The 25,804-nt window shown below is 41.8% G+C and overlaps 1 protein-coding gene across 5 annotated transcripts; it reads right to left on the bottom strand.

The window, feature by feature from the left end:
- Nucleotides 1-2,689: 2,689 nt before the first annotated feature.
- nhsl1a (NHS-like 1a) lies at nt 2,690-25,804 on the bottom strand. 5 transcript variants are annotated; one of them, XM_084920681.1, is made up of 10 exons: nt 22,551-25,804; nt 15,847-15,963; nt 13,933-14,078; nt 13,322-13,396; nt 12,863-13,097; nt 11,603-12,087; nt 7,181-11,192; nt 6,397-6,484; nt 6,243-6,296; nt 5,187-5,289 (listed from the first exon to the last, which is right to left on the bottom strand). In XM_084920681.1, exons 1-9 carry the CDS (start codon nt 23,230-23,232, stop codon nt 6,272-6,274), a joined length of 5,865 nt encoding a protein of 1,954 aa, XP_084776807.1. In that variant the 5' UTR covers nt 23,233-25,804; the 3' UTR covers nt 5,187-5,289; nt 6,243-6,271. The 5 variants fall into 5 exon arrangements, with proteins under 5 accessions (XP_084776803.1, XP_084776805.1, XP_084776804.1 ...); XM_084920677.1 differs by lacking the exon at nt 6,243-6,296 and having other exon boundaries at nt 2,690-5,289; nt 15,856-15,963; nt 22,551-25,789; XM_084920679.1 differs by lacking the exons at nt 6,243-6,296; nt 13,322-13,396 and having other exon boundaries at nt 2,690-5,289; nt 15,856-15,963; nt 22,551-25,787.

Here is a 25,804-nt window from a genome sequence, read left to right on the forward strand (position 1 = left end):
ATTTAATTTAATTTAATTTAATTTAATTTAATTTAATTTAATTTAATTTAATTTAATTTAATTTAATTTAATTTTATTTTATTTTATTTTATTTTATTTCAAGTTTTTATAAACGGAACAGGCATGACTGGTGGATTGGAAAGGGAAAGACGTAGACAAGAAAAGGCGAGGGAAAGAAAAAAAGAGAGGAAAAGGACAAGACTGACAACACACAGTATGCTTTGAGGCAGCAGCCAAGGAAGATATAGTGTGTGTCTGTGAGCACCCATGTTCACACCTGTGTGAGCGAGCGCACTCGTATTCAAAAAGTTTCTCCATGTAACTAACCCCCTAGGACATGAAGCAGGCATGGAGGAGATCCAGGCCCCAGACATCTAGAGGCCCCCCAGAGCGTGAGACCACTGGAGGGTCAGCTGTACCACCATCCTGAAATGAGCTGAGGAGAGCCCCAGGCCAGTCTACTCGGCCAGAGTGGACCAAGCCACGGGCGCCAGGCCCCGCCAAGCAGCCCCGGATGCTGAGAACCACCAGTGCACCTACAGTTGAGGGCATTAGCCAGCAGCAGGGAGCATGGTGGGGGGAGATAGGTCCATGCTTTTCCAACATGGAACCAGGAACATTTTTGTGGCTAACAATAAAAAAGACTAATGTTAGTAATTCACATTCAGATTCACCAACAGATAAGACATGTTGATTGGACATAATAGACCAGCAATATATGACCAGAAAAACAAACAAACAAAAAATGACAGGTGTAGTCATTCCATAATTTAAACATTGAGCAACTTTTCCTGAAACAAAAAAGATCCATAGCTAAACAAATTAGTAGAGAGAGATAAAATGAGAAAGAAGGAAAAGAATAACAAAACCTTGAATATTTTTGGCCCAGCAATCAGACAATCAAAACATCATGGACTTCATAATGACACAGATTAAACAGAGTCAGGGGTCATAGTAAACTATTTGTTCACACAGTTTTAGAGACTCTGGAGACGTCTGAACAAACCAATGTGAAACCATTACAGCTCTGTAAATCTGTCTGGAGTGTCTTAATGACTAACTCCATATCATTTCCTTCTGCTGTGTTCTCCCCCAAACTAACCACCATGCAGCTGCTGAGTTTCTTTGCCCAACAGCCACACGTGTCCCAGTTTCAAGCCTCAACCAGCTTAACATTAATAAAAAGTCTCATAAATAAAATGCCTCGTGTCTTTCTTCTTCAAGTAGGGAGGCAAGAAACGTAATAATAGTAATAACCATTTCATTTTCTGTTTTTGTCTTTCCTCAAGGAAAGACAAAAAAAGCTGCAGCATCATTCTGGTAATACAGATATTTATTTGTCTAGCTGCTGCATCTGACCTTGTCCATGCAAAAACACACAGCTTCTAGCACTGTGACGAACAAATTATCGGTTCTTTCTCATATCTCATTTACAACAATCTGACAGGGTGGGTGATCTATTGGTAACGGCTCAGATTCATAAGAAAAGCATAGGGCAGCCTGTCCTCACCATCTGGGGCATCAAATTTTGCCCTTTTGTCAAAGCCTCCAGCATCTCAAATTTAAGTGCAGGGAACCCAAGTGACGCACTGGGTTGTAGTAATAATGAGACGGGTCTGTAACTCATAGGTCATAAAAGATTGTGAATGACTCCACACTGTCAATTTGAAAAACAGCAAATAAGGGTCGTATTTCATATGTCAAGTAATGCCATACCCCAAGTCACCATCTTTTCCTTCCTTTCACCATCTGGTAAGGTTTAGGCTTAAGTCTCAAACTTTACCAGCAAGTGAAAGTAAAAAAGAAAGTGGGAACAAAAAAAGCAAAGCAAGCATAAAGGTCCTATAAGGATGGGAACTATGCTCTACTGACAAACCACACCTCCAACCCTCCAACGTTCATGTGACTTGTCATTTTTTAAAGGTGTGCCATTATCTCTCAGAAACCAATATTCCCACAGCCAGTGGCAATGATGGCGAGAATCAAACAGCATCTGACAGAACTGGAGCATTCGATGCCCTAGGATGAAAATGTTTTGGTTTAAGCAGAGACCTAAAACTTCTTTCATAACTCCTTAAAACCGCTCCTTGGCTCTTGAAACCTTATTTAAAACCTGAGATGTGTCCTACATCTTGGAACCTGTTGACACTTTTCCTTAAATAACCTCCCAAACTCCTTTAAGTAACTTTCAAACAAGGATCACAGATCCCAAAACATCGGGAACACCCCAAGAATCCCTCAGAAATCTTCAACTGACTTCCTTAATAAATCCTGAGACTTCTTCAAGAAATTTTAAAACATTCTAACAAACTCCATTACAGGCATCTGGAACAAGACCACTAACAAATCACTTATAACACAAAAAAGCTACATTTGATACCACTTTGAGAGATATTTGCACATGTTCACCAAGCTCTAAACACGCCTGAGAAGTATATATAACTTCTCAGGCGTGTTACTATACTGAGAAGTATAGTAACTTCTTCAGGACTCTTAATCATCTTTTAATCCCCTTTAGATGTGATAAAAAAAAATCACCTTAAACCTGTTTTATTAGAGACACAGTTAAGTGTTTTGCTATTTGGCATAACGTGTGAAATTTAAATTTCTTTAGTAACCCCCCCCCAAAAAAAAACAAAAACAAAACAGGGCTGACAACACTGTACACAATGGTAGAACAAGTCACAGATTCAGAAATCAATTTGTCCTTTATTGCTTCCATTTCTACATTCACTTTTTTACATACATTTCCATTTCTTTCAGTTCTACCTTTTTGCTGCTTTTCTACACATTCAGTTCTCCATTTCATTCCGATCATCACTTTAACCTATGACTTCTTTTCTCACAGTGCTTTCCTCATTTATTTCAGTTTCCCAAGTAAATTCATTCATTTTATGGTTAATATAGTAAATCTCAACCTCTTATGTTCACACAGAGAGAAGATAAGATTATGTTTCTAAATACAAAGTCTCCACCCTAAAAAGTTACTTCTGATAGTTTGCAGTCGTATTAGCTGCTGCCCATGGAAGTTTGCATCCATCGCTGAAAAAAACAAGGATTTTTTCAATCCATAAGTCGAAATTTAAGGTTATCATCTCAAGATTAAAAGTTTGACTGACTAACTCAAACTTCTGAGAAAATGAACCTGGAATTTTGGAACTTGGAATTAAGCCAAAATTTTGAGATTTTGTTTGTATTTTGTTTTTGTCAGTCATGGAAACAAGCTTCCATAGATGCCTACCATGAGATAAACAAATCTGATTTGAGGGTGAAAACTGAATGCGAGTGTTGTATGACTCATTAAGCTGGAGGCTGAAAATGCTAACAAAATAGAAACAAAGATTCAGCTGCAAAAGTCATACAAACAAGAAAACATGATAAGAGAGACAAATGAATATAGGGATATTTACAGAAAAGGACCATCTCTATTCCTTATTAGTTACAGTCTCAGTGAATGCAGCTGGTCATAATGTAGAAAACCAGACTTTTAAACGATTATACTGAAACAAACATCAAAACACAAGCCATTAAAACATTTACACTAATGCTTAAATTTGGAGACGCATTAGCTCAGCCCAGTTACTTAGGTGATAATAATAAACCCCAGCAAATAGTTTGAATTGGCTGATTTAAGCATCAGTATCGAACATTTATTTTGCTGAAAGCATTGTGATATTACTTTTCTATTGAAGAAAAAAACAATGCTTAATTTATTTTGTTTTCCCCAATATTTTGACCTAATTGATTTGGATGTGGCTTAAGTTTTTAACTTCATGATTAACTGCAACCATAAAAACATTTCTTGAGTACAAAATACAAAATTCAGGAACATTTTCTTAATGTGATAAATTAATTTGTTTTTGGATCACTTTTTTTTATGTGTAAACTAATTTTTAATATTATACTGGCTCCCCACCACAACGTCCATGATGTGGGTCTAGATGGATCTTCATCTAGATTAGTTGTTGATATTTTCTTAAGAACATCAAGATTGTATCTCCCATGTATTTCAGTTTGGTTTGTGTGTGATATGAATATGATGTGAAAAGTCAGTCCTTTACACAATTCCTGGATCCACATGAGGAATCACCTCCGGCAGAGCATCTCCAATTCAATACAGATGTGTATATACTAGAAGTTGCTGAAATTGACTGTTTCAGAATATTTAAAGTGTGATCTCAAGAAAACAAAATTCTCATGTGTAGAAAAAACACGGGTTACTTGGCCAATATAAAGTGCAGAAGACAGAAGAACGTGAATTTATCAATGTCAAAGAAACTTAGTGTCACTGACGTTGGAAAACATATAACTAGTGTGGTTTAAAAGGAAATAAAAAGCGAAGAAACTGTTGGAGTGAAACTCTTATGTCATCGCAACAAGCTTCTTTTCTTGAAACCATTAATATTGTACACATCCTTTTAAGGTGACTGATGTAGTTAATTAGGAAGTGTGCTTTAGTGCATTCAATTAAATGCTTCAGGTGAGTTTCAGCTGAGTCAGCTGAGACTTTGCCACACATTCATGACCACATCCAATTTTTCTGTGGTGTCTAACATCCATCTGCTCCCAGCTACATCAGCAAGCTTTCTTGTCCATCAAGCAGTCTCAACCAGTGTCAGACTGGATTCTCCATCAGCTCCCGATGACTCGTTGAAATCCTCTTCATCTTCCTCCTCATCTTCCCCTTCAAAGATTGCAGTCATTGGGGCTGCAACAAGGCGGCAGCGGGCAGCAAAGCGGCGGCTAGCCGAGCAGGGAGGAGTGAGGGAGCGGGGGCGCGTGGAGGAGGATGAGAGGAAGAAGAAGGGAGAGGAGGAAGAAGATGAGAAGAAGAGGTTATTATGTGGCAGATCCTGTTGCCTCCATTCGAACATCATGGAGAAGCTCTGAGCACATGGAGATCTGGGAGGTCGCTGAACATTAAGAGTCAGGTGGGCAGTGATGTCATGTGTTTCTCCAGTTTGGAGGGAGCTTGTGGAGTTTACTTGGTCTGATGATATGTGAGGTGGGGGTGCACCATGAAGGTCAGCTGCTGCACTGGGAGAAACAACTTTCCGAAGTCGCTCAACTGCTGAGATTCGAGATGAAGAATCAGGTCGACTGCCCTTCCTCAGCAGGAGAGCCTTAAAGCTCTCACTTCTTGCTGACCTTTGACTCTTGAGTGCTGCAGGTCGCATTAGCTGGTCAGTGGGAGTCACTGGAGGGGAGGGGGAGGAGGAGGAGGAGGAGCTTGAGACTCGATGTTTGTCTTCTTCTAGATCCCTTCTTCCAAGCATCTTCCTCTTGGACCTGACAGAAATGTGACAGAAAACAGTGAACAATAGTAACTGTATATTTAGAAGCTACATGCACTGAATTACATGGCCACAAGAGAGTTGCTCTATTTTAAAAGTTTCTAGTTAACATCAAGAGGCAACTTCTAGAAATCTGAAAAAATCAAATAGACAACAAAGACATAGGTTCCTAAGAATATGTCTAATATATACATAAACAATGACATGACAGGAATGGAAGGGAACTTGGATGGAGGCACTTTTGTTTCTCAAGTATAGGAGAAGCTAATTAGCTGGGGGATCAAAGAACAAGTAGACGAAGTAGATATCTTACATTTAGTCTCTGAGGAAGAAAAGGTTGCGAGTTTACCAGTGATTATGTTTTTGACTACATTCTCTTGGTATCTGTCGGGAGGTTTGAACCTACTTGTGGCTTTGAGAACCAGACAATGTCTGGAGATAGTTTTGTACCCTCTACTGTGTGTCGGACTGCTTGATGTTATCATACCTTTGTTTCCTTACCTCCCCAGCAGGAAAGATGTATTTTCCTGTCAGTGGCTTACATTCCCAAACCGACTTTCTCGGTCTGTAATTATTGTGTATACATGAATACCAATGATCCCTGACTCCTCCAGTCTACATGCCAAAGTATCCTTGGGCAAGATACTGAATGCCAAATAACTTTTGATGCATTATCTGAGCGTGAGTGTGTGTGCTTGAAGGCATAGAACAAAGTACTGAATGAATGTGTTTGTGAATGGGTCACTGAGGCTTGTGGATAAAAGGGATTTGAGTGCTCAGTTAGAATAGAGAAACACTATATAAGTACTACTACTAAATCTCTGGATTCTTTGACAGCTACAACTTATTCCTATTTGGGGCAACAGGGAATAAGGAAGAACTAGTTTCTATGTATAATAGGAGAATAATAATGACACTACACACTTAGTGACTAATTAAAGGCTTTACCTGTAGACAAACCCCAACTACGAGGGCATTCATGCTGTCCCTTCCCATACAGCACTGCTCCATAGAGTAAGAGGTAGAATTCAAACCAACAAGTGAGGATGTGGTTTAAAAGATTTTACAGAACAAGTGCATAGTATACATTTTGTGTTCCCACCTGTGAATGATGGTGAATAGATCGTCTGTGGTTCGCGGACAACCAGAGATGAACATCTGATCTGCTGAAACGCTGCCAAACACATCAGCTGGGAAGGAAAGGACAGTGAAAAAAAACTGAACTTCAATTATTCATTTAACAGTTCAGTTGAACTGAAATTGAAATGATGAAGAATACAATAATAATAATGGATTGCATTTATATAGCGCTTTTCGAGAACCTCAAAGCACTGTACAATTCCATTATTCATTCACTCTCACATTCACATACTGGTGGAGGCAAGCTACAGTTGTAGCCACAGCTGCCCTGGGGCAGACTGAATACAAGAGCAAGAATAATTATTTTAAGGGTATAAAGATACCTGTATGCTCTGAAGATGACATTCACAGACATGATACTGCGGTATATAAGTTCCTATGTATGTAAGTTCCTATTGAGCTGTAGTCTGACTGAACCACATGCTGTACCTTATCTGCATATTTTTGTCTATTCTCACAGCTTGTTTGGGCAGGAAACTTGGCCCACTTTGTTTCACACCTGCACAAACAAAAGCTCTGCCTACATTTACTGAATGACTACTAAGGCAGATACTGGGGACAGCTAATACAGAAAATGCTTACTTAGTTTCACCAAGGACTCCATAAATTATATATTTGAGCATTTGGTGAACAATAAACAGGGATCTATAAATATTAGCTGCTATAATGCATAATAGGCTCACTCCCCACCACAATCTGAATTGGATAGGTTAAGAAGCAGGATCTGTGGTCTTAATAGAACTTACCATCCTGGGGACTGCTAGCCTCCTTTGACTTTTCTCCTCCTCTCAGAGCTCCGGGCTCGTCTTGTTTTTCACCTGGCTCTTGTATCAGAAGGTCTGATAGTGACAGTTCACCCCGCAGGCTGTCAGTGGACAGTGCGCTGCTGAGAGAGTACCTGCTCTGACCAATCAAAGTGAAGGAGCTTTCAGAGTCACTTGTGTCTTGGTCCCAAACTTTAGTGACTTTCATCTTCTGGCTTATTTGGACTGTCCTGTCTTTTCTTACATCTCTCTCATCTCCAGATGAGGATGAAGAGGATGATGAGGATGATGAGGATGATGAAGATGATGAAGATGATGGGGAGGGTTCCATTTTTGCTGACATCATTAGCAGCTGCCTGCCTGGCCTTTTCTTCCTCTTTTTCCTTCCTTTGTCTTTTTTCTTTGTGGTGGATGACATCATCATCATCCTTGCCATGTTAATCCTTCTCTCTTCCAAACTTCCCTTGATATCTTCCTCTTCATCTTCAGCTAGTGATGACCTCATCATTCTCCTCTGAAATGGTGTATCATCTTGATAAAGTTTTGTTTTGATATCACCACAACTGGGGTGTGTTACTTCAGTTTGGGTGCCCTCAGTCCATGTGGAGGTAGTTCCTTGGCCCTTTGAGTTCCCTAATGTGCTACAGGTAGCCATTCCCATGATCCTTGAGGAGGCACAGGTTCTATACATTTCCATGGCTCCTAGGGAGTAGTTGGTATCCAAGGTTTCATTCAAAGTGTTTCGAGCCATTGTGGTCCCAGTGCCTATGGTTTTCAAGGTGCTACTGCTAGCTGTGATGCACAGACTCTGTGAAGCACCTCCAGTCCCAGAGGTCCCCATGGAAGCCCCTCCTGTAATTTTAGATGGAAAGAGTGGTTTGGTTGTTTTGGGTGAGGTCAGTGAGAGATCTGGTCTCTTGTGCAAAATTGGTGGTTTTGTCCGTTGAGGGGAGCTGGCAGGTGAGTGCATGGTGATATTGGCAGATGTTGTGTTAATTGGGTATACAGGTGTCACTGAGTTATCACTGGTGGACACCAAGTGCTTTGGTGAAGGGGGACTATGGATCACATGTTTGTGTAAAGGTGTGCAGAAAGAATCAGCAGGAAACTGTGACTGGCTGTTGAACCCTGGAGAAAATGCTGTACTTTGTCCATTGCTCCTCAACACATTGAGTTCTCGTGTGGCGTTGGGGGATGTTGTGAGACCCAGAATGCAAAGATCAGGCTTCTTTGGTGGAACTGGCTTTTCTGGAGAGCAGATCTTTCTTGGGCTACTTAGCTTCAAGTCCCTGCTACAGTGTTTAATATCAACATGCTTCAAATCTCCATCAGCAGCACAGAGTGACTGCATTTGTGATTTTTTCTTGTCATTTTGCTCGACTTCCTCTTTGCTCTCTAACAGCATTTTTCTGCATTCTCTTTGAATCTCTGCAAGTTCTTTGAGCTTAGCATCTGTTAGCACTGTTCCTATAATGTTTCGTGGGAAAGACGTAGGTTGACTTATTGTGCTGACATGGTTATTGTCAGTTTCATAAGACATTTTCACCCATGGACTCTCAGAACTGGAAATTTCATTGTTAGCTAGTGTAGCATACATGTCTGAATCTTTCTTTCTCTGTTCACTGGACTGTCTGCATTGAGGAGTGCCACCATTCCTCAGCTGAAGCCCAAGGCTTCTCTTGCTAGCAGTGTTATGAATAATGCTTTGTGAGCTTTGAAGATTGTTGAAATCTGACTCATCTGCCAAAAGCTCTGTCTTTGTTTGTTTGAAGAAATCATCACCTGATTCATGTTTAGGTTGTTTCATTTCAGCATTGTCTGGGCTGTGAAGGCTAGCATTATCCAAGGATGCACTAGCTGTATTATCTTCATTGTTTGCAACATAACAGATATCGTTTTCTGATCCTTGTTCCGCTAGTTTAACACTGGTGTTGGCTAGGCAAACAAGGTTTCCTTTAGTCAAGTCAGCCAAGTCGTGTTGAGCTTCTTTGATTGGTAGATCCTGGTTACCATGGTTACCAACAGACAACAAAGCGCCAGCATCAGTAGATGTACCATTGGCTGGCAGGACTTCCTGGTTCTTAATAGAGCGGAGTTTGACGTCCTGCAGAGCTTGAGCAGTTACCAGAGGGCAGGGGTGTGCTTTGCCATATTTGTGTGGAAACACGTCCGGGCTTGGTCGGGAGAAGACAGAGGCAAAAGGTGTGGGGACAGTAGACAAAGGAGGGAGAGGGGGAGGTGGTGGTGGTGGAGGGAGGTCAGCAATTGGCATGTCTGGGAGTTCTGAACATGGGGGAGGAGGGGGAGAAGTTGGGGGAGGAGGGAAGTTGGTGGAAGATGACACTGTAAATACCAGATCATGATGGGAAGTCTGCCTGACAGCGTAGGAGTAGGGGGGAGGAGGAGGCCGGGAGAAGGGAGGTAGAGGAGAAGGCCTGGCAAGGGATAATGGTGGGAGAGGAGGCGGTGGAGGGGGCAGAGGAAGGGATGATGGTGAAGGAAGAGGAACAAAAGAAAGTTTAGTGAAAGAACAAGGAGCAGGTGAGCAGGACTGCAGTGGAGGAGGAGGGGGAGGAGGAAGAGTTTCATGAATGGGAGAGCAGGAAAGTGAAAGCAAAGAAGACTCGAGAAGAGGAGGCCGAGGTGGTGGGGCAGGAAGATTAATATGTTTGGCAGAGGAGTCTGAGGAGGTGCAGGAGGAGAGGGAAGAGGTTGAAGAAAATGAGGACGAAAGGGATGAGAAAAGTGAAGACTTCCTCTCTGGTACTGGTGGCTTTGGTCTGCCTTCACCTCGAGACCTTGTCCTAGGCAGGGAGGATGCGACAGGGGAGAGGGGGAAGGAGGTAAAGCAGGAAGAGGAGAAAGGTGAGGTTGGGGGGAGGGAGAAAGCTCCAGGACTTGTTGTGAGAGGGGAGGATGGGATGAGGGGTGAAGACACTGGCGTGCCAGGAGTTGGAGTGTTAGACTGACTAGAGTACCCACTGGAGGGCGAAGCAAGTCGCTGAAGCCCAGCCACAGAAGAGGAAGCTGGAGGTTGGTGATTGAGAGTAAAAGTCAGACCTTCCTCCTCTGAACCTGGAGACCCAGGGCTGAGGTGAGTTGGTTCGAGGTTGGAAGGAGGAGAGTCAGAAGAGGTTGATGCCTGGCAGTCTGGGTTTAGAGGCTCAAAGGTTGAAACTGTACCACAGTTAAGCCCACTTAGGCGTCTTTTGGTGCTACTTCGGGGCACCCAGGGATCCTGAAAGTTCTGGGGAGATGACGCAGGTGTGTGCTGCATGGTGCGTTCCAGGCGGGGACTGCGCTCCACCTTGGGACTAGAAGAAGAACGTGAAGATTTGCTACGACCTGGCCGTCGCCTCAATGAATCAGAACGCAATGGTGGAGGAGGTGGACGCTTGGACTTGCGAAGGGAGATGCTGCGGGTGACAGAACGAGAGTAGCAGGAGGATGTGCTTGACTTCCTTTTCTCACGGTTTAGCGAGGGAGAGGACATCTTCACTGAACGCAAGGAGCTGCTATCAGTGCAAGAAGGGGAGGACCGACCAGAGGAGAGAAGTGGATCGAAGTTCCAACCTTCATCAGAAACACATCTCATTTCCTGGGAAATTCCACTGTGGACACTGGAGGTTGGAGAGAGGGTTTTGTAGCTCCACCTCTCTCCAGTGAAGGAACAACCATCTGAGAAACACTGGGTGTCCTGCTTTGTGGTTGTCAGGTCATCCTCTGCTGGGTAATGAAACTGAGTCTCTGAATCAGTGATAGGGGAAGAAGGAAGAGAGCCGGGGGAAGAAAGGGCCTCATTATTGGGCTTATCACTGGGGGAAGCCCACTCTGATTGTAGGGCACAACTAGAGGTTGCAGGGAGAGATGATATAATAGGTGAGGAGGGAACGGAATTAGAGGAGGAGGAAGGAGACTGTGGCATTACTCTGGCAGTGGGGTCAAAGGGCAGCAGAGGGTGAAGATCGCTGGGGAATCTCTGTATATCCTGTGACTGGAAAAGAAAACAGGAATAAAAAAGAGAAAAATTATTTAAAATGTGTTCCACACATTTCTAATTTAGCATAACTTGGTTTCCTCAAAAAGCCCGTATAGTAAATTTAGTGTGAAAATCCAAAGTATCTGATGCTCTTCTATTGCTTTGATATTTCTCTTCTACCCAGCCGACAGTGAGCAACAGTAACTTAAAAATTTAGAAAGGTCAACAAATGAAAGGCTCTGAGCCCATGACATACTCTCAGCATCTGTAGGACATTCTGTTCATTGGGGACATGTTTGGAGTCTAGTTCTGAACTGTCTTGCCTCTGGCCTATGTTGGCTGACATTAGCATGCCAGTCATCTGGAAACTCCTTTAATTTATGCTTTGACTTTATTAGTGTAATAATAACTTCTGATTAATTTACCTGGTAGCAAGATGAGGAGGTGCTGAGAGTCCTGCAGGATACACTGTTACAGCTGGCCTCGGAGTTCAGGGAGGAGTTGGTTGCCGGACGGGGGAGGGTGTGGCTCTCCAAGGATGGTGAGCAGCAGGAGCCGGAATGGCAACCAATATGTGGGGAAGAGGTAAGGGAGGCCATGAGGCTGGACATTCCCTCTCCTTTAGGGGCTCGGATTCTCCTTGTTGACAGCTGCTCCTCTTTTCTTAGATCTCCCTTTTCCTCCACCTCCATGTTCCTCTGCTGATGAGGAGAGGTACATTCAGATGCAGGTCGACCCACAGTGGAGAACTGACCAGGAAGAACGTCAGAGATAGATGGCGACTTCGGGAGGGCATTATCTGGTATCCCAGTAACTGTCTTGCGTCGGCTCAATTTCCGGGGTCGTCGGTTTAGTGAGTCAGCATTGGAAAGTGTTCTTCGAAAACTGGCTTGGCGATCAAAACTCTCACCTTAAGTGTGAACACATACAAAAAGGTAACAGTCAAGACATGAGAAACCAAGTCGCTACTCCGAATCCAAGTTTAGCCTATGAGTCCTGCTGTAGTTTACTTAAACCTCACATCATATCCTAACTCTGATGTTTCCCGTTAGTTACTTAGAGTCCTGATAAAATCATATGTTAAGGTCTTCAAGATAAGCTTCTATTGAAAGAAAAAATCTCAGTTCCAAGTAAGATCTAAAGCTATAGTGGATAGTTATACAGTTATTTAACAAAAGTTAATCAAGTTTCTGTGAGAGCAGAATCCAGATGAAAATGGAGGCAATGTACCTCCGATTTCAACTCCTGGTCCAGAGTTAATTCTGAAAAGGCTAAAGGTAATTTACCAAGTCCCAAGATTTGGGTGAGTTAAATTGAAGTAAAGCCTCAAGCCTAAGAAGAACTTCAAGTTGGATTTGGGTCTCATTAGACTACTCTAACTTATATTTCAAATCTGAGTCCTATCCAGACTCCAGATTTTAAGATTTAAGGCATGAATCAAGATGACAAAAGCTTTCTGGTCAGCTCTAAATTAGAAGAACTTCCTATGAAGACCAAACTGATTTGAGCCTGAGAAAAATTTAAAGGTAAATCTCGAGTTTATGTCTCAGTCTGTTTTTGAAACCAGATGCAAGTAGAAATTCAGTGTAGACAATATGGCAGAAATAAATTTAAAGTTTTAGATGAGTTTCAATAGTAAGTTCAGAGTCCTTACAAACAGAATCTGGATCTGAGTCCAGCTGTACCTGTTACATTAATAGGAACAATATCTGCTGCGACTGCTTCGGCCTGCTGCCTCATCCTCTCCTCCGGCGTTGGAAGTCGAGGGGGCGGTTCCACATCCATTTCGACTTTTGGCTCATATGTTTGCTCATCATCATCCCAACAGGAGGTGAGATGGACGGGATTCAGGACCAGTGGTGTTAGGGGTCGCCTGTTGTTCAAGATGAACATCTCATCTTCCTCTGAGGATGTTGTGGACTGACAAAGAAAAGAGGCAGAAATTAACAGTTTGGTTTACAAATTGAGTTTCAATACAGTTAAATCTAGTCCAGCAGTGTTGGGGTCTAATCTAGCCTGGAAGGGTCAAATTAAGACTTTGTTGACTGTTAGGGTAAAAAGCCTGTTTGGGTGTAACTGAGATGCTGCCCTACTTTAATTTTATCTAATCTAGTGTACTACAGACATGTTTATTCCATGTTTACCTTTCTTCTCCAAACTGAAAACTTGAAACAAACTGAAAAGCAAGACTTAGAGAAAAAGTCCAAGACTCTGGACCTCTGAGGAGGGTTGAGAACATGAGGGAAGGATCAAAGGATGAGAAAAACAATTAAAGGAAAGGTTAATCATTGAGTATAACAAATAGATGGCAGAAGATGTGTCAGTGCTTCAGTTTGACCAGCAGATGGAAATAAAACACAAAGATTCTGCACTGATTGCACAAACAGAAAAAGATCCAGAACACACCAAACCAAATGTCTGTAGTTTTAAATCAGGAAACTGGATTGAAAAATAAACAATGAACATATATAAAAATCCAGGCTCCTTTAAATATATGGGGAAACAAAGGGATTCTTGTCCTTTAAGAAGCTGTTGTCTTGTATTTTACAGTGTGGCAATAAAAATAGCTTAAAAAATTACCAAAAACAATTATTCTTTTATTCTTTCAGATGTAATGGTGAGCATGCTGGGCTGATATAATTGAGTTCCCGGGCCATGAGTAAGAGACACCGAACTGGTAGCGCTGGTGTCATTGTCTTCAGCCCCATTAATATATATCACTGCATCTGTATAAACATCTTCACATGTTTCTCACCATCTTCCTGCTTTTGTCCCTCCACCCTCGTCGTGCGGTTCCGTCTGATTGGTTGATGCTGGAGAAGGGAGGAAGGGTGGGGCTGGGGGGGTGGGGCTGAGAACCACTTGGGATGCTGCAGCCATGCTGAGTCAGCCCATTACATGCTACAAACACACCATGATGATAGAAAATAGTGAGTTGAGTACATGAGAATGATTGTGGACTGTGTGAGCTTTGCTGCAGTGATCAGCTGAGATCAGCAGAAGAGCTCAGCCTTCGTCATTTGTGCTTTCTCACAGTGACATGTGGCGCTGCAGCTGCTGCGATGCTGCAGAGCGTGCTGCATGCAGACCCCTGCAGCACTCTGCAGTCTGCTCACAGGCTGCTGTCACCTCTAAGCTTAATTACTTCTCTGATAAGCATCAAAGAACCAGGATTTATGCCCTCAAGCGAAGGAAACTGATCATTTATAAAGCTTAAGTACTTCATTGAAAATTTATGGAATCAAACACAGTGTAAAAGGCCTTTATTGCTCAGCAGCTATGAAAACAGACAGGAGGCTGTTTATCAGGACTGATGGCTGATTGAGGATTTACTGCAGATTTCAGAGACATAAACATTTAAAGAGCAAATGATGAGGATCTCTTTGAACAGGCAGCTGCTTTTGCAGTCTTTCCTGGCAGATTTGTTGGTGTAAACACCCAAACAATGTTAGCCTTAGTGACATGACAGTGTTATAAACAGTTATTAGTGATCTGCCACTGCAGTGAGGAAGACTGTGAGCATTTCCACCTTCAGCCCATAAAGAGCAATAACAAGAGTGGAGAAGAGTACGTATTCTTTCAGCAGCAATTCTGTGAGTGTGTCAGGTCAGAAGGTCACTGTCTGCTGGCATCTGTCAGCCAATGCTAATCCTACAGGACACACACACACTTAGGACTCGAGGTTTGTGTGTAACAGGCTTCTGAGGCTCTGGGGGTTCACACACTTCTTGAACTTGACCCAAAATAATTTTCAATTTTCTTTTTTAATTATTTTACAGAATATATAATATGACATAAGGAAGACAACAAATAGGGAAAAACACATTTATTATATATTCATTAATTTACTGTAAAAATGTAATTGAACTTAATTTAAATATTTTTAATTTGTTTAAATACTTATAATCTACTTATTGATCAAAAATCTTTTCCACCTGGGTCTACATCCAAGAATGGATACAGATACAATCCATTAACTCACGCTGTGAATGTTTTCTGAAGCAGACGTCATTTAGCCTGACCAGATGCTCCATGTCATTCATGGAGCTCCGCATTCTCTGTGCGGCTTGAAAGGACTTATAATTAACTTGGATTGCAGAGCCACTTCAGAGATGCTTCTACAATGTGGAGCAGTGGTTTTAGTGTTTTCAGTCATTTCTACCGCAGCCGCATTGCAGTTTCTCCTCGTGGGACTCAGGTATTATTGATCGAGTTTATACACAGACTTCTTTAAGTGAACGTCTCAGTTCGTGATTCCTTCACAAAACAGTCTGATTGCTGTTCTGGACTCAGGTTCAAAGCTGCACCCTGTCTGTTCACTTCTTCTTCCTAATTTAATCCAGGCTCTCTAAATATTTGAGTTAATGAAGGTTCTCACCCTCTCTCTGTAACCAGAGCTGGTAATTCTTGATGTCAGTAAACATTTTTTTTCCATTGGTTTATGGTCTCAATAGCTACTTTTAAGTCTTATTGAAGATAACATGGCGTTCCTTTTGGAAAGTATGGTTCCATTAGAGTGAGACAGGACCAGAAATCAGGGAAGGATTTAAAGTGTGGCTACTTATTTTCATCTAGAGACTTTCTCAAGTCTCTTAGCCTTACTCTAAATGTGTTTCCCCACAGATCCAGTTAATCTCACATTTTTGTAAGGTTAACTGATGAAACGTACCACTCTCACCTCGCAGGTCATCAGCACTGCCTGATCGCCTTTTGCCAGGGATGAAGCGCAGACCCTGCTGAGGCTTCTGGGTAGTGTAGTGAACAGACCACTTACTGTCCCCGTCCCCTGCAGCACAAACAAAGACAGAGAGAGAGAGAGGGAGAGTGAGGCTACTTTCTGGATTTTAATCTTGTTTCAGCAAATCTTTTCACACTCAGAGGAGCAGTGATGATGAGAGCTGCTGCACTCAGCACTATTCAAGGTGACCTCCACATCACAGGGCTTTTATTGTGAAAGAGCAGCAGATTGACTGTCTGTGGTATTCAGTGGACAGATGTAAGGACAGATGTGGAGCTTGAGTCTCAGCCTTCTGCAGTGTATGTCAGGACCAAAAACACCTCTTATAATACAAAGTAGGAATTTCTTACAATAACTTATGACTGATTTTGTTTTTCTGCACTGACAGTGTTTTTTGTTTTGTTTTAGTCATTCATCTCATCCTAATAATATTCAAAAAACAAGAGAGAAAAGATAATTTGTTCCCATTAATCAACCACATCTCTCTTTAACCGCATGATCCAAGTCATCACTGATGAGTGGTGACCGATTGTTTATGTTCTGTTGTCATATTTTTTGTTGTCATTCAAAAGACAAGTAAATAAACACTGTAACTGAGACACCATTACATTTTAATCAAGAAAAGGTTATTTTATTTTTTCTTCTGAACACAGCCTTAGGGGTTTAAACCAAACAATGGAAACAAACATTACGGGAACTGAAATGGCGATGCAGGAAGCTCCTGAGATCCTTGAAGGAATGCCAAAGTCCTTGAGAAATATGAAAGATTATTTAAGATGTAAATATGGTCCTTGAGATTTTGTGTGTTTTGGTGGGTTCTTTAGAAGAAGAATGCAGAGGCTGAAATATGAAAATACACTTCAGTGATTGGCAGTGGTCCGATAAATACTTTAGACAGTTCCAGAAGTGTCAGAAGGTATTTCGGGTTTTCGAGAAGCATCAGTGGTGCTTGAAGTTCTAAAACATTAGAGATTCGATATAAGGCTTGCGGGGTTTTCACTGGCTCTGAAAAAGAAGATGCAATTCTTCTAGGAAGGCTTAAACAGTCTTTACAGGGTTCAAGTAATCCTCAAGGAGGTCTGACAAGTTGTGGCAGTTTTTGAGAAGGGACCACAGGTCTTTGAGAAGATTTAGGGAGTCCTGTGGCAGGTTCTTGAGGAGGTTCTTTATGTTAGAAGGAGGCCCTTGATGAAGTCATAAGAGAATTACAGGAACCACCAAGGAGAATGATAAAGAGACCATCCTGATTCTTGAGGTGCTTCTGCTGGTCCTTGATATGAACCTGAAGAAGCTTGGTAGTTCTTAATTGGGTCCCAGAAGTTCTTGGTAGGTAGTGGTCCTTGACCAGGCAGTAGACGTCTGTGGCAGATTCAGTGGGTCATTGCAAATGTTCCGGTGATTCAAGCTGCTCTTGTATGTTGAGGACATAATAAATGTCCACACTGATCATCAAGAAGATACTATGGTTCCTTAATTATTTTTTCCAATTGTCCTTGAGAAATAACACAGGTCTGTAAAGAGATTTAAATTGTTCTTGAGGGCATTCTAGAGGTCACTACGAGATTATAAAGCTCTGAATAACTTTTCCGAGAGTCCTTGTGGAGATTCCAGGGGTCCACAAGTCCTGACAAAAGCCTTTAAATAAGCCTATATTGTTCTTGAAGAGTTTCTGGGGGTTACTGGTTAAAGGGTTAAAACCTCGAGAAGACATCCTAAGGGTCCTTGTGGAGATTCCAGGACCCCTTGAGAACACAAATGCCAAAAAAGTCTTTAAATGATCCCTAAATTGGGTTCTTGAAGTCAGTAAGATTATTACAAGGCATTTAAAGACAGTCCTGGAGACCTTGAATAGGGTCTCTAATGTTTTAGACTATAGTTACAGGTAATATAAACTCACATTTCAAATGCTCATTAAACTGCTGATCTAAACTACGTTTGACATGATTTTTACATGCACCTGAGAACCAATCAGGGGGTGGTATCTATGAGGTCATCTTTAGAGAGCTATAACTCACTCTACCTGTACAGCTCAAAGGTAAATCAATCCCTCGCCAATACAGCGGCACTCACCTCTGGTCTTACTGAGATATCTGAGGACAGATTTGATTGCCGTTCCGATCAGAACCATAACGACGCCACACACTCGTTTAGACACACACACCGACACACACACTCCTGAGGCTGCAGCAAACAGAAAGAGAGCGGGCGAGCAGCAGCAGTAATGCAGCTCGACTCGCTGCAATGCTACTCTCCTCCCACTCCTCTCTCTCTTATTCTCTTTTTATGTCACTCGCTCCCCCCTCTTTCTTCTTTTCTTTTCTCCACACACACACACACACCGTTGGCAGGAAGCCAGTACACGTGTGTGTCCTTCATGTGTGTCGCCAGGTGATGAAGGTTACCCGCAAATACCGCATTATCACAACGACACATGAAACATGATGCTTTGTAGATGAAGAGAGATGAAGAAACAGAATTCAAAGTGTGTCCGCGCCTCTGATGTATCCCTGTTCATCTTTTATTCTCTGTGTTCTCATGTTTCTATCTTTGTGAGGTCCAAAGAGAGTGAGGACATGCTGTCAAACTGTGGACATCAGCCTTGACATCAGTATCTGAGGGATAAAATGAGGCAAAATGCCAAAAAAAACAAAAAACACCAAAAAACCTTCAGGGTATAACAGGTGCTAATGCACAAAGAGATAACCGGATCCAGTATTTGAATAGATGCAGGTGGTGCATATTTCATGTTTTTACAGTCAGATCTGTATATATTTTTAACAATAACCTTTCAAAAGAATGATATAAATACAGCAGAATACAATTTTCTTGTTCATCCATCCATCCATCAATCCATCCATCCGTCTTGTGGTGCTTTTCTGAATGTGGGGCAACAGTCTATGTAGAAAAGCCCAGATCTCCCTCTAACCAGCCTGCCATCCAGGTCTTCTGGAGTGACGGCACGGTATTCTGAGCTAGCTTTACAGGAGACTCTAAATCTCTCTGGGATGACCAAGCTCCTCATCCTATTTCTAGCAGAAAGCCCAGACAGCCTGAGAAGGAAATCATTTCCCTGCTTATATCTGTGATCCCATTCCTTTGGTCACTGACCACAGTTAATAGCCATAGGTGGGGATGGGAAGGTAGATGTAGTAACTCTAGAGCTTCGCTTTCATACTCAGCTCTCTCGTCACCGCAATAGACTGTAAAAACATCTGCATCACTGCTGCATCAATCCATCTGTAGTCTATTACTCCTTCCTGGCCTCGATTATGAACCAGACCCCAAAATAACTCCACCATTTAGTGCAGAAGCCATTCCCAGCCTTGAATCGCCCCACCACACTTTTCTGACTGAGAACCATAACATCATGGAGACTTGTTTTTTAAAATTTGTAACATATTGTTAAAAATGCCTACTTGTCTTAGTAGATGTGTTTAGTGGACATAGCAGGGGTAACTTGTACACTCCTGAAGGTTTTATTAATCCTTAATAAATATCCACAGGTTTTGGGCTACATACCATATATTGCCATGAAGATGGTGTCTTTTTCATGTAAAGCATTGCTTATTTCAACAAGAACATCATTCTTTAACTGTCATTCCTTATGGCCTGGACACTGGCTAATGTCAGTTTCATAGTTTTCGTGACAAAATGTTGGCATTTTGTCAAATTTTGTGGAATTGTTTTTTTCTTTTTTCTTTTTTTTTAGGGAAAATCTTGCTTTTCAGCAAGACTATATTCTGCACATATTCCAACAGCAGAACTCCACAGTAAAAACGTGTGCAACCCTAAGTACTTATGGTAACACTGGCCATGGCTGATAGAGTTGACAGTCACCTTCATCATCACCAACTGGGACAGTTCCAGTCTGTAACTGTGCCGACTATGTGGGCCAGTGGAGCAGCTAATTACCGTCTTCATGGCTGACAGCCTGTCTGTCTGTCTTCACCTTCTCACTGTTTTAATTAGTTTCATTAATTAGACAGTAAGTAGGACACACTATCATTATGTCATAGTCTTATATATAGTCGGAATCTGTTAAACTCTGAACTCTGTCAGCTGTCCAGTCAGGAAAGAGGAAGGATGAGGACAGAGTCACGTACCACTGACTGATTGATGCTCAGTTTTCTTTGTTTTAACATTTTAAATGCTGAGACGTCACCACAAAGGCAACATGAGGGCAGGATACTGAAGATAGATGTTAGGAAGCTAACAGGTAGCAGCTGTTGCAGCTAAAAAGCCTGTTCATTATCTGTTATTCGTGGAATTAGCTTTTAGGCCAATGCGTGGAGCGGCAGCTAATCCTTGCGCGCACACACACACGTACACATGAAGAAGATTATGCACACAGGGGAGATAATTAACCAAGAATACGGAGAGCTGGTGTGATTTTCTTCTGCATGTTATCAGAGAATAATAGCTGACTGGTGCTGTGATGCATTATTGATCAGACAGTCACACAGTGTGTGTGAAAGTGTGTTTACTTAGCCACAGGAGATGTGCAGGCACTGAGTTGCTGCTCTAATATTCTCATTTAAACATGAAGAAACTGTGAGGCAAAGACTGAACCAAACTGGGACGAGCTAATCTGGAAGATTTTATTTCATCACACTTTAATTTTACTGATACCACTAATTATGAATATCTGCCGTGAGAAATCTCTTCCCAAGTCATCCATGAGCAAACGGAATTGAGTTTAAGTGGATCCTAGTCTGCCCTGATGAGAAGAAACACATTAAAATTTGTGTGAGATTTAGAACCAAAGAGAGCCAGATAAAGCCATCTTTCTATATTGAAATGGATAAACAAGAATAGCTGAAGACATTCAGGACCTCAAAGAGTTATGTCAGGCAAACTTAGATAATTTGGGACCAGACTAGTGAGTAAAAAACATTCATAATATCAAAGAACCAAATAAACCAAAAACAAAGTAACTACTCCAATTTAACGTCTTGATGGATTCTCAATCATCCAGGAAAATAAATCTCCAAAAAGTTGATTCTGTTCATCTGGACGTAGCGTTTTGTGGGAGAAACGTTTCGTCACTCATCTAAGTGACTTCTTCAGTCTCAGCTGACTGCAGGTTTCCCCAATCTTATAAACAGTACATTTGCATAATGACTGAAACCAGCCCACTGAAGGAACAATGGGCTGGGAGGTCAGTTCCTTAATCTTAATTATGCAAATTCTCATTACCATTGATCAACAACCACTGACCAAAACTCATTGATCAAAGACCACTGAATGGTCCAGAGATGATCAAAGACCATCTCTGAATCGAGGAGGGGGCCTAAGTGTACATCTTTCACCATCTTACAATGCTGTGATTGCAGCCATTCCCCAACTCTCTGTGAATGGTACTCATGGCCATTGATCAGTGGGCTTTGGTCAGTGGTCATGAGAATTTGCATAATTAAGATTAAGGAACTGACCTCCCAGCCCATTGTTCCTTTAGTGGGCTGGTTTCAGTCATTATGCAAATGTACTGTTTATAAGATTAGGGAAACCTGCAGTCAGCTGAGACTGAAGAAGTCACTTGAATGAGTGACGAAACGTTTCTCCCACAAAACGCTACGTCCAGATGAACAGAATCAACTTTTTGGATACTCCAATTTAAGACTATATCAAACCAAAACATGACAGGTGAGAACATCCAGGGCTTTATAACGCCAAACTAGGTAGGTTACTATTATTTGTTACAAAACTTAGCTGGGACCATTTAGAATATCAAACCGAGCTTTTCAGGGCCAAATAAAGCCAGACCATAATAAATGGGATAATTCAGGACCTCAAGCTGGAATCTTGGAGACCAAAGTGAGCTAAGCAAGGCTAGCTAGCAGCATTCAGGGCTTAACACAACTTATAGGACATTTTACATGCATAGAAATGCAGTCCTTCCAGGTGAGATCAAACAAAAGTACATTTCAACTAGATTTAGGCTCAAATAAAATTTGAATTTTGTGCCAGATTGAAGATCATAGAGAGCCAGACAAGCATAACTCACAGAACGGAAATGGTCAAATAAGAGTAGTTGAGAATATTCAGGAGGTCAAACATCAGGAACATCACGAAAACTGAGATTATTTGGGACCAAACTAGAAAGAGCTAGAGTGGTAGTAACCATTCAAGTCCCACAATTTAGCACTATTCTGGGCTGAATACAAGCAAAACCTTTGATTATGCAACCTCAAATAGATCATCCAGGATAACAAATGGTACCATTCATAATATCAAAAAAGTAAGTATTCCAATTTGCCACAGTGTCACAGTGTATTTGGGACTTTTAAAAGTCAATTCAGGCTGACTGGGATCTGTGGGAACAAAACTGAACTAAGCTATCGGCTACCCTGGACCAAACTGGGATAACCCAGACCTGGTTGGTTAATTAACGGTCTCAAAGAAGGAGGTAATTCGTAGTGTGTTATGCTGCCTGATATGATTGAGTACCACATAAACCCAAATACATGTGTCTATTTGACTATCATCTGAAATCTTTGAGGACCAAAATGGTCCAGTTGCACAACTCAAAACCAAAAGAACCATTTCAGGATTCCCAGCTTGGATAGTATCTTTCTAGCAGTGTAATACCAAGTACTAGTAGCAGTATTCTGATTACCCAAATTTCTTGGTAGTACCTTTGTGTAGAAGGGGTGTAGTTTGGGTTGCTTCCTTCCCAGACATTCTCCCTTTGCGACGTCTAAAGCACAAGAAGCTTGTCTTGCACTTCCTGCTGGGCCTGTAGCGATATTGTGGTGGCGGCTCTGGCTCCTTGAATGGGGGTGTAGTTCTAAGATGAAAGGGGACAGGCATGGTGTAACCGGGACGGGGCTCTGGGGTTGGGGGGCAGGAACTAGTTCTGCGTCGCTGGGTGAGAACTGGGCAGTTAGGGCGCTGCAGCTGAAGCGGCGGAGACTGTGGATGGGGTTTACCGCAGGCCTCTGGAGTAAGGAACAGTTTCCCACGAACCTCTGGGGTGAAAGAAGGGTTGACATGGGAGCGTGGTGGGAGTTGCTGCGGGCGGAACCAGGGACTGTTTCCTTGATACTGCAGGTGAGCTGGGAGGGGCTTTTTTTCACTTGAGGCTGATGCAAGCTGTCCCACGTCACCTGCATTTAACCCATAGATGGCGTCATGGTGCTGGTAGATTTTAGCTCTGAGCAGGCGCCGGCGCAGGCTGCCCTCTGTTTTTGGTTGCAAGGCAATCATCTTGCGTGGAAGAAGCTCATCTCGCTCTTCATCAGGACCAGAATTCCAACAATGCGACGTCACACCAGGCCCCGCCCCCTCCCCACCCAGGCATTCCACATATGAAATCATTGTTTCTCGAGCTGTGATTAGGAGTTTGATGGGCTGACAGATTACAGGTGACTCACCACGACTAAACTACAATAGTATTATCATCTTTTCACAATAAAAGTCTTCTCTTGGAGTCAGTTTTCAACCCCTTGTTATTCAAACTCATAAAGAGATTTGTATTATCCAGGTCCTTCACAATAAATGTCCAAAGAGGATCAATAATTCCATAAAAGGTCCTTTAAAATTCCTCCAAATTTAGTTAGCCCTCCATTATAAAAGAGTTTGAGTCTGCAAAATAAGCATTAAAAATAATTTTTGCCTTTTTTAGTTGAAGAGAAAAATGAATGTCATTGGACGCACATATTTTCCAGTTATTCACAAAAGGAGCCTTGAGCATTTCACAATAAAAGTCTTAAAATGCTATATCTTCACAAATAGCACATTTGGGTTCAGAACAACTATGCAAATTTGTATTATTACAAAAGGTTGATAAAAAATAATAATTTAAAAAAATGCCCTAAAACAAAGTCCAAGATGTGCTCAGTCGTTTATAAGTGACAGATCTCCGGATCCTCATGTCCACATGTGCAAATGTCCATTTCTTACAACAAACAATCCCAACATTTCACAGTAAAAAAAAAGAAAACCTTCGTGTGACCCTGGAATGAACGCAGTTAAAACCTTTAGGAGCTCTGTCCAACTTCTTCTTATTCCTTCACAATAAAAACCTCAGACCTCCAAACCACAAACCAAAAAGTCTCCCTCGGCCGATGTGAATCCAGAAATGATTACAGTCCAACAGTAAATGTGATTTTTCTTCAGAGGTGTTGACATAGTGCTGCTTTCTTTCCTCTCCTCTCTCTAACTCTAATCTACTAACAGGGATTATCCAGGTCTGCAGATGGCCGGTGTGGGACAGGTATTTACCACCACACTCGCAACACATGTTGCTCAGTAATGCGTTACTGTGTCAAACTGGGTATCTCTAAATTTAGATCTTAAACAGAAGGTTAACATCCTTCACAGCTTAGTTAAACTTCACCTGCACACCACACGATGTGGGTTAATGCACACCTGTCAACTGCAACAAATGCACCAAATCCTACTTCTATAGCTACAGTTAGCAGTTATAGAAACTCGCTGAGCCAGATAACATTTATTACAGCCACAAAATGACAGCATTGACAGCAGCAAATCCTCTTTGGATTCTTTGACCAATTAATGTACTTCAGAACCAACACTTATCTTGATTCAGCATGCAAATACGCAGAATGGACATAATGATGTGGAGCTTGAACTATAGAGACTGCCATTAGTGTCATGTGCCCACATGTACTGCTAGTGCTGAGCGCTCATTCAGGTGTTTATGACACTTAAATCTGAGGAATATGATGGCTTACAAAAGGACTGGGTGGACTGATAAACAACCATCATTATAACTGAAGTGATCTTGATATTCTTTGTTCGAGTTTGAAAATACAAAGTTGCAGACTGGACAACAAATCTCTACTAGATTTTATTTTGTCATCTTGCTTTTTCATTGTGTGTTATTGCACCTCGCCTTGGTTTTGCTGTTGCATGTAGCTGACCCTCAGCTACATGCAACATGATCTGTATTCCATTACCTCCATACTGAAAGTAAATAAACGCCTCAGTCAGGTATCCACTACCAGAACTGGATCCTGCTAAATAAAATGTTAAGAAGAAAGGGGACAGTCAGCAGTTGCAGCACATTAAGGGGCACCACAAACCAGTGTGGTTTATAGTGTTCTCATAAACCACACTGCCTCATTTGTGCACACAAACCTTCAACCAGGAAGTCCTGAAGAAGGACCTGTGTTAAAACCACTTGAACAATATCTTAGATTACCCAAGAAAAGAAAAAAACCAAACTTTATATTACCATAAAGGGAAAATTCAAATGCTGATAGTCAGTGCTTGACTGGAACTTTAGTTTCACACATAGCATAAATGCACTACTGGCTGCTGTTCATCTGTTTGTTAACACAAAAATCTATTCAGCAAGTCACATGGCAGCAATTCATTGCCTTTAGGCATGTTTAAGATGACCTGCTGAATTTTAAGCCTAGCACCACATTGGTGATGAAAGGTGATCTAAGCGCCTTTGAACATGCCATGGTTTTTAGAATTTACAGAGAATGGTCTGAAAAGTTGAAAATATCCTGTGAGCAGTGGTTCACAGAAGATTGGAGAGACAGCTTTGAGTTGATAGGAAGGCAACAGCAACTCAAAACCACTTATCACAACTAAATATGCAGAAGAGCATCTCTGAATGCAAAGCGCATCAAACATTTAAGCAGATTGGTTACAGCAGCAGAAGACCACACCGAGTGCCACTGATGTCAGCTAAGAATAGAAAACTGAGGCTATGGTTCATGTGGATTCACCAAACTTGAACAAGAGAAGACTGGAAGATGTCCCCTGGTCTGAAAGGCCTTGATTTGTGCTGGTACATTCAGAGGTTGGATCCATCCCAGGTTCCAGCTGGTGGAGGTGGAGAAGTGTCCAAAGTGACAAAACAAAACATAAACATAATGAAGAAATATTCACAAAGAAAAGCAGAATAATGAAT

Source organism: Perissodus microlepis, chromosome 23, assembly GCF_051167445.1.
Source record: "Perissodus microlepis isolate ML-2025 ecotype Zambia chromosome 23, ASM5116744v1, whole genome shotgun sequence".
Classification (NCBI taxonomy): domain Eukaryota; kingdom Metazoa; phylum Chordata; class Actinopteri; order Cichliformes; family Cichlidae; genus Perissodus; species Perissodus microlepis.

Coding starts and splice junctions, on each gene's coding strand:
- nhsl1a (XM_084920677.1), bottom strand. CDS start 23,232: ATGATTTCATATGTGGAATGCCTGGGTGGGGAGGGGGCGGGGCCTGGT. Junction 15,964..22,550: donor TACACCCCTTCTACACAAAG/GTACTACCAAGA, acceptor TTTGTGCTGCAG/GGGACGGGGACAGTAAGTGG. Junction 13,397..13,932: donor GGGACAAAAGCAGGAAGATG/GTGAGAAACATG, acceptor AACCCTCCTCAG/AGGTCCAGAGTCTTGGACTT.